Raw genomic sequence first — 9,313 nt, forward strand, 5'->3', positions numbered from 1 at the left:
GGAATTTCCGAGTTTTGAGAATCGGTCTCACCGAGTTGTGGAAACTGACTAGGCCAACCAAAATCAGTACCACCGAGATTCATATACCGGTCTCACTGAAAAGACAAAAGTTGTCACATTTTGCACTAGTCGGTGCCACCAAGTTGGGCAATAATGTTGTAACGGTTGGATTTTTGGAGATGCCTATATATACCTCTCCACCACCTCTCATTCATATAGGAGGCACTCAAAACACACATACACTTGTCATATCCATTTTTCTGAGAGAGAGCCACCTACTCATGTGTTGAGATCAAGATATTCCAATCCTACCATTTGAATATTCATTTCTAGCCTCCCCAAATTGCTTTTTACCCAATCAATCTCTTCCACCCAAGCCAAATCTGTGAGAGAGTGATTAAGTGTTGAGGAGACTATCATTTGAAGCACAAGAGCAAGGAGTTCATCGTACTACCACATCTATTACCTTTTGGAGAGTGATGTCTTCTAGATTGGTTAGGTGTTGCTTGGGATCCTCCTACTTTGTGTTGTGGAGTTGAACCAATAAGTTTGTAAGGGTAAGGAGACCGCCTACTTCATGAAGATCTACCCCGAGTGAGGCTAGTTTTTCATGGACGTAAGTCGTGATGGGATAGACAAGGTTACTGCTCCATGGATCCTTCATGGGTTGAGCCCTCCGTGGGCTCACACGATCATTATCCTCTGTGGGTTGAAGTCTCCATCAACGTGGATGTACGATAGCACCACCTATCGTAACCACCCAAAAAATCGCCATGTCAATCTTTGCGTTTGATCTTCCTATCCCTACACTCTATTTACATGTGCACGTCTTTACTTTCCGCTGCTATACTCTTAGTCTTGCATGTGTAGGGTGTGCTTGACTTCTATAATTGCTAAAACTTGCCCACAACTAATATTGGTAAAAGGCTAAGTTTTTATTTGGTCAAGTAGTCTAATCACCCCCTCTATACATACTTCGGATCCTACACTATAAAAGCCTGGTTTCTCTGAAAAAAACAAGCAGGGAAGCCGACCGACCCCGGAGCTTTAAGTGGTCCTGTATGGAATGTGGCATCCACAATCTCCTTATTTGTAAACTTTGCACACAACGCGTCATTCATACCATTAGTAACACAAGCATCAATAAGATTAATCACCAGATCAAGACAGAAGGTTGCATCGACAGTAAAACAAATCATAGAAATATGTCATGGTCATAGACGTCGTGGACGTATGATCGTTATGTGCCACCCCTGCATCATTCAAAAGTGATTTAATATGTTTCTTCCTTGCCCGCTACACTGTGTTCCGATGGAAGAAGCATGTGTTACGACCCCCTCCCACAATCAATGAACACGGGATCTTTGCATCCAGATCATTTCGCAATACATGATTTCATTCATCCGATCATTTGCTCCCCTAATTTCTTCGCGGTCTGCATTATGGACATAAGCTCTTCAAGACAAGAGCGAGACATATTAATTTCCTTAATGACATTACCAAATTTCTTATAGCTCTTTTCTTGCAGCTTTTTCATCATATTACCAAAACCAGCCGCAACATCACCCAAATTTAGCATAAAACCGAACTGTTCCAAGTGTTCATAATTACCATATGGAGAGTTGGGTCTCTCTCCCACATGACCTCGCACTAACAACATCCCCTTCCAGACGTATGGATGGGCTCCTCCACCACACACATCAACAGGATGGCAAGGTGATGTGAGCTCGGCGCCACTAGGCGATTCACCCTGGCGTTCGAGAAAATATCCCGCCAAGCGTTGTTGGTGACTACACGATCAAGACGAACTTTGACACTTGCTCGTCTGCTGCAGCGATTATCAGACGTATAAGGTAGACTTGCAAAATCGAGATCACCAAGACCACAAACTTTGAGAACATCATGAAATTAATCATTTGACCCGTCGAAGGGGGAGTTTCAGAGAAGTGTTCGAACCCCACATAGTCGTGTTAAAGTCACCAATCACCATTCAAGGCATGCTCACTCGGTGGTGAAGGTCCTGGAGATGCGACCAAATGCGATGACGATCTTCCGTCCGGGGCTTGCCGTAAACGCGGTAAGCCTTCATGAAGGTTCACCCACATGAAGAGTCACACGCGCATCAATATATCTATCATTCGTAGCTTTTTACATCAAGATCATTCGACTCATGGCTATAAAGAGCTAAGTTGTCACTAAGTCTCGTACTATCCACCGCATGAAAACCATTCTGGCCTAAACAGAATCAGTATCTCTTCATTCTATCTTTTGAGTGACTAATTTCATGAAGGAAAATGGTATTAGGGAAATAGATGTGCACCGAGCTCACAAGATGGCGAGCAGTCCGAGGGTCCCCTCCTCCTGGGCAGTTCAAACTCAGAAGATTTAAGTTGCTAATCTGGTTTTTGTTATTTTCTTTGAAAAAATTGTATTGATTTGTCATTTGCCTAGAGTATCCGTCGAGCATTCGCTACCGTTGGATTCCGGTGTGAGCACGTTCTCTCATGGGCAGACACATCTCCACCAAATGCTCTAGCTGTGCTCGCTGGTTCTGAGAAATTTACTCGAAATTCCTTTTAGAAGCTCGCAAATTGAACTAGTATCGGGCCCTGATGCACCGCTTAGAATTTCGGTGTTTCCATGTCGACAATGTTCATCATCATCTTCTAAAGAAAGTTCCCATCCCCCTTATTCATCATCACTGATTTCTCCCCTCGGACACATTCGTTCTTCTTCTCTTCCCCGCAATTTCTCGGGCGGGGACGGGGTGCATAAAGAGAAGGACATCTGCCTACTCGCACGGGACTAGGACCAATTAATTTCCTCTTTTGCTGGTAAGGAAACCCTAGACTGACGGACGAACTGTTCTAGGGGGTTGATTGGTTTTTTTTGGGATTCTTTCCTTGCTGTGGCAGTGAGCAAACGGAATCAAAACCATAATCAAAACCTTAATCTTTTCTTTCTTTGCCCGTCCAGCTAATCGCCGATTGCTTGCTGCTTTGTGCCATACTAACTAATTATTCTGTTCCACGATCCGATTAGGATCCTCTACTTCCGCGCGCAAGATCGGCCTGAGGTGCGGCGGCAAATCTTGTCGAAAAATCGAGGGTTCAACTGAAGCCGATATGCCCAACGTCAAGTCCGCCGCTGGTCCCGGTGCCATCCCTGCCGGACCCTCCGGCGGCGACGGTGAAGTGGAGGCAGGGTTCGCCAAGCTGCAGGGTGAGGATTTCGAGTACTACATGCAGACCTACTCCATCATGCTGGGCCGCAACAGCAAGAAATCCACGGTGGATGTGGATCTCTCCAGCCTTGGTGGAGGGATGAACATCTCGCGCCATCACGCGCGGATATTCTATGACTTCCAGCGCCGCCGCTTCGCGCTCGACGTCATCGGCAAGAACGGCTGCCTTGTTGAAGGTGTCCTGCACCTCCCCGGAAATCCTCCTGTTAAGCTTGACTCGCAGGACCTCCTTCAGATTGGAGACAAGAAGTTTTATTTCCTATTGCCCACGAGGTCCATCTTTGCCTCGTTCGCTGCTCGGCAAGCCCCTGTTATTCCTCCGCAGATCCCGCCGCCAGTGTATGCGCGGCCAGGGCACCCTCGTGTGTCCGAGTTCCATGACCGCTTCTCTGAAGGTGATTATGGCCGGGACAGTGATGACATTGGGAATGGTGTTGGTGAAGTTGGAATGAAGGGCAAGCTGAAGAGAACCAAGAAGTCTCCTGGAGATTTGGACATCTATGGTGGACATAGAATCAATGTTGAAGCAATAGGAACATTGGGTGAAGGTGATGCATTATCCTTGCCCTGCATTTTTACTGTGTGTACTTCTCCTTGCTAATCGTCTTGTTTTTCTTCTAAAAGATATGCAGAGTTGATGATGATTATGCATTCAAATTTAGCTGTACCTTTTTATGTGATTATAGTAATATAATGATTAAAGATGATATGCCAACTTTCATATTAGAGACAGATATGCACATCATAACGTAAATGTACTGTTACAGGAACTATCTATCTGTACAATTCTCTTATGGAACTCTGATTATACATTTACTGCGGGTGAGCATACATTATTAGTTGTCATTGCAAGTGTTATTATGTAAGACCGTTATGCTTTATTATCATGAGAAATATCTTATCATGATGTGTAAACCAATCTTCAGGATATTGGTAACTGGTACCATATCGGTCGTGTGCTGAGTAGGGATTAATTGGCAAATCGGCCATTTAACTGAATTTATTGGTAACCCATTTATCAGGAGGTTAACTAGGGCCATATTTATACATCCTAGGTACTCCCTTCGTCCAGGTATATTAGGCCCCTAGACCAAACCTCAGGTACCAAGGCACAAGAATTAATTCCAAGGAAAAAAGCGCTGCTCCTTTGGTTTCCACAGGCGATTTACTGGCCAAAGTAATCCTGCTTTGCGTGAATGCAGCCGACACTAGATTTAATTCCCTGTTGCTTCGAAAACCAGCGCGCTCAGGCTTGCGTGGCTCATGCATGTCGAATCAAACGAGGATTAGAAGCACATTGAGTACTAGTGCTACGTCCAATTTAACAGCGCAGGAACTCATCCCAACGGCTGAAATTAGTTGAGCTCCGGAAGATGAACCGAAACAGAGGAGATCGAGAAAGAAACAAAGCTTTTTCACTTTGGGCAGTGCAATCGATGGAAGGGCCCTATAAATATTGACGGGTTCCCTCCTGTCACGGGCCTAATAAACACCCAGACGGAGGGAGTACATAGCAACAAGGAAAAGTGTTGCCTTGTTCTGATGATATTGCAGCCGATCTGGAAGGCCATAAACCTGCACATTGATTTTTTTTTTTGAGGCAAGCACATTGAAATATATGGAGGGAACGGACCAATTTTGGGCTAAAAATGCCTAGCAGTTAATAGGCAGCCGATAATTCGGCCTGCCAGCTGATAAATTGGTTTGTCAGACAAATTAACTGGACCTACCAGTTAATGGCTCGAATAGCATGTTCTCGTATCGGTAGGGGTCCGAATAGCAGTTAACAGACCATATAGGCAGTTAACTGACTGATATTTGGAACAGTGGTGTAAACATAACTGCATCTCTTATGTTTTTACCTTTAAGAGAGAAAGTAGCAAAGATGCAGTTATTTGCACATTAAAAGATACACCTTAAGATGCTTCAATCTGAATGTCTTGACGTTTTCCATTCTTAGTGTCTAGAGATAAATTAAAGTACATACATTATCTAGGCTATTTCTATCACTATAGCAGCTGACATACTATCAAGAACTATGAATTAGTAAATGGCACTCCCTCTGCTCCATGATATAAGTTTAGAAGATGTTGGTGAACCTTGTTCCTGTTTCCAGTTCTGGACCTCAATTTCAAAGTTGTTACTGCATTCTGTTTATTTCAGCTTCGTCCATTGAAAGACCAAATTCATTACCTTTTAACATGTGGTGAAGTATTTGTTTGATCTGAACTGAACTGACTTATATTTTGTGCAGACAATAGATCAGAAATAAGATCAAGGGGTGACAAGGATGTGGACAACCATCACATTCTTCAAATGGAAGAGAAAGAAGTCGTGTCATCTGTTGCGACTGTGTTATCTGACCTCTGTGGCCCCGGCGAATGGATGCCTATGAAAACACTCCATACAGAGGTTTGTCATGGAAAAACATACATATTTCCTATCCCTCTTCGATGCTGAAGCTAAAGTATGCTATATTTCCCGAAATTAGTCCAACCCGTCTTGTGTGAATCAACTGGATCTAACTCTGGCTTGGAAAATTTAAATGAACAGAAAGTAGCTTACTCTTTTGATACATTAAAGGGATAGGCCAAACCTGGCCAAACGGGCCGTGCCTGCCGGGCCGGCCCGACTGCCCGCAGGCCAGGCACGGGCTAATCGTGCTCGGGCCAGGCACGAGCACGCCGTGGACCGTGCCCGGGCTGCCACTCCGAGTCCACGTGCCGGCACGGCCCGACACGATTAGGAGCGATGGGCCGATGGGGGAGCGGGGGGAGCGGCCGGGCACTGCGGGGATGGTGGGAGCGGGCGGGAAAAAGGGAAAGGGCGAGGGCGGCTGGGCGGGAAAAAGGGAGAGGGGCGGGATCTGGCCGGGAAACGGGGAAAGGGCGAGGGCGGGAAACGGGGAAAGGGCGGGATCTGGGCCAGGGCGCGGGATCTGGGCGGGATTTTTGATTAGAGGAAAAAAACAGCAAACGTGTCGCGGGCCGCCGTGCCTTAGCGTGCAGCGTGCCGGCCCGATTAGGCCACGTGCTTGGGCCTGGGAGGCCGGCATGCGGGCCGGCCCGGCCCGGCCCGTATATTAATCGGGCCCAGGCGGGCCGGGCCGTGCCTGGCACGATTACGGCGGGCCGGGCCGGCCCGGCCCGTTTGGCCAGGTATGGGATAGGCTATATCATCAGTTCATCACAGTTTAATTTTTTGAAATAGAATATCATTACAATTGATGACATTAACAAAGGACTTATTGATTCAAAAGGATAATAACATAAATTGCTTTCTGAGAATATCATCTAGGGATAGAAGTCAGGTGCTAGCATCCTTGCCTGTCTAATATCCCTCCATTCACTATTATAAGATGTTCTAACTTTTTTCTGATCAGATGTATATAGACGCATTTTACTGTCTTTGTTCACTCATTTCAATCCGTATGTAGTCCATGTTGAAATATCCAAAACATCTTATAATTTTGAACGAAGGGAGGAGCTTAGTTGTATCCCGTAGGTGTATGTACAATAGCTTATCAAAACTACCATATAAATCCATGAAGGCATGCAGTTGTTGGCGCATAGGCCATAATAGGGCTTTTAGCATGTTAAATGCATGACTGCCTGGTAGCATCCTTCATTTGTCACTCCGAACATGTTTCTCATTGAATTTTGTCGCTTGGGATTTGTGAAGCTGTGACTCACGACGGAAGATTTTGTACTGGTACTTACATAATCTTGTACAAGTAATGGGAAAGGCTTGCAAGTATATCTTATTATAGCCATCTTAAACTTTTCACTTTAAAATTGATTAATACTAGTGCTACATACTGCAACACTATCATCATTACTGATGTTGTTCTGCTTCATTCAGAACTCCCTTGTTTTAGTGTCCCTTTCTTGATGATCTCCTTTTCTTCAGTCGCCCAGCCATGTAAAAGCTTAGCAAGGAAGTATGGGTCGGTGATTGATACACAGTTGCAACCAGTGTTTGCAAGCTCTTAATCATTTGTTTGGTTACTCGCAGCTTATGGACCAGTTTGGCAACGTGTGGCACCACACCAGGGTGCGGAAGTACCTGACGGCTGACGACTGGTCGCCCATTGAAGCCAAGGGGAGGCCATGGTACGGGCTGCTGGGGCTGCTTAGGAAGTACCCGGAGCACTTCGTCATCAACACGAAGTCCAAGGGCAGGGCGATCTCGGAGTTCGTCTCGCTGGTTTCCTTGCTCTCCTAGAGAAGATCACGGACCAGCGAGGCGAGGCTGTCTCTAAAGCCTTGCTTGTGTTTTGTTCCGCATCCTGCTGCCGTCAGTCGGTCGGTTTGTTCGTGTCTGGAAGGTCGAGTGGTGTCCTGAATTTTCTCTCTGCAGTTTGCATCAGTTAAATGAACCTTGCTGTACTGTACTGTACTGTACAACCTGGCTGGTTTTCCCCGTGTTTTTACCTCTAGCTCTGTAGTGTCGAGAATGTTATGTGGTAACAGGACTGGACTTCTAAGGACTTCTAAGTATTTTTGCAGTTCGCATCTTTCAGATTTAATGTTGCCTCTTTGAACTAACAGAACTTAGCGCGCCCTGCTCGCTTGACACGGCGGCCTGATGCTGGGACCGTGGCGCCATTGTTCCCAGCAGCAGCCTGTGGCGTGTCCTCCCTTGGTTTTTGCCGTGCCTAGCGTGCTGCTCCATTGTTGTGGTGGTTTTGGACGGAATGGCAAACTCGTGTTGCCCCGTGGGAGTGGATTGAGGCCATCTGGTATATATCCCTACCCCAGACCCGTCGGACTGACATCCCCAATCTTTGCCATGATTGAGAGCCGAAATTTAAACTTGTTTAGTCATGCTACTTTTAATAATAACAACCATTGGATTCATTAGTGTTACATGTTGAAACATTTGATTTGCAATGGTGCCAACAATAGATTCGTGGGAAGTGGCAAATATGTTCGTGAGGGATTGCAAATTCGTGATGCCGGCTGCCGGGGAGACAGTTTCAGTGACATGATGTGATGATGAGTGGCAATGCTATAAGTAAGAATGCAAAATTTGACGACGTATTGCTAGACCTAGGGTTCATGACTGAATCATCACATGCATGATCATGACCACACAGAATGTTCCGAAGGCCTCATGCATGTGATTCTGGATCCTTGCATTTTACCTACACGTCCGTGTGCATAATGGTGGAAATAGAGACTTATGATAATGTTAGTATATCTAATACCATGGTAGGCAACTTAGAATAAATGATAGGCAAGTTGGCAGTTGTTTATGGTGGCCAATTTAGACCATGCACAATGCAGGTTCTTAGAGACATGCTCGTATAACAAGTTTTTTTTTACTTAAACACCACTAGTCGTTTGAATAGCAGAGACGCCTAAGTTAGCGCATACGCTGTACAAATAAGCACCGATGCTTAAAAAAAGATCGGTTTATTTTCACAAGCACCTCTCCAAGCATCTTGCATTGTACATTGGGCTGGCGTCATGGTAGGCCACCTTAACAAGAAGTTGATTCATTGATGTTACAAGTGCACTAAGTTTAGTTGTGATTTTTCGAAGCAAGAGTATTGATCTCACAACGAGCACAAGAAATGATCTTTGTTTTTTGTAAAGGGTTATTAAAATGTGCCCGCAAGTTAGTTGTAGTCCAAATCAATAGTGAATCCGAAAGTTGAAATAATGTAAGGATGGTGTGACTGAAAATCAAGTACACAAGAATCACTAGTAGAAAAGAGGGCTTTCGTTCTAGCCGGATCGAAGCAATAATCTCGGTCACGTTACGAACCGGGACTAATGTGAGCATTAGTCTCGGTTCGAATGGCTAGGACGCTGGACGGGGCTCGGCAGGCACTAGTCCCGGGTCGAGTGGGACCTTTAGTCCCGGTTGGAGACACCAACCGGGACTACAGGGGTTGCGGCAGGCGCGTTACCCTTTAGTCCAGGTTGGTGTCTCCAACCGGGACTAAAGGTCTCTCTTCAGTCCCGGTTTTAGACCCCAACTGGGACTAAACATTTGCCTATATATATCTCGCCCCTGACGCCCTCTTTTCTGTTTTTTCCTCATAGAAGGTGGAAGGTGTGT

General features: G+C 45.6%; 1 protein-coding gene across 1 annotated transcript; it reads left to right on the plus strand.

Moving 5' to 3' along the window:
• Window positions 1-2,344: 2,344 nt before the first annotated feature.
• Window positions 2,345-7,772, plus strand: LOC123409714 (FHA domain-containing protein FHA2). Its single transcript, XM_045102575.1, has 4 exons — window positions 2,345-2,834; window positions 3,043-3,792; window positions 5,499-5,656; window positions 7,259-7,772. The coding sequence occupies exons 2-4, from the start codon at window positions 3,126-3,128 to the stop codon at window positions 7,466-7,468; spliced, it is 1,035 nt and encodes a 344-aa protein (XP_044958510.1). The 5' UTR covers window positions 2,345-2,834; window positions 3,043-3,125; the 3' UTR covers window positions 7,469-7,772.
• The last annotated feature ends 1,541 nt before the right edge of the window (window positions 7,773-9,313 follow it).

The sequence above is a fragment of the Hordeum vulgare genome, chromosome 7H, assembly GCF_904849725.1.
Source record: "Hordeum vulgare subsp. vulgare chromosome 7H, MorexV3_pseudomolecules_assembly, whole genome shotgun sequence".
NCBI lineage: Eukaryota > Viridiplantae > Streptophyta > Magnoliopsida > Poales > Poaceae > Hordeum > Hordeum vulgare.

What these genes read in the sequence shown, in the direction of transcription:
- LOC123409714 (XM_045102575.1), top strand. Translation starts at nt 3,126, where the DNA reads ATGCCCAACGTCAAGTCCGCCGCTGGTCCCGGTGCCATCCCTGCCGGA. An exon ending in AATAGGAACATTGGGTGAAG is followed by an intron (nt 3,793 to 5,498) that starts GTGATGCATTAT and finishes TATTTTGTGCAG; the next exon opens with ACAATAGATCAGAAATAAGA. An exon ending in TGAAAACACTCCATACAGAG is followed by an intron (nt 5,657 to 7,258) that starts GTTTGTCATGGA and finishes GGTTACTCGCAG; the next exon opens with CTTATGGACCAGTTTGGCAA.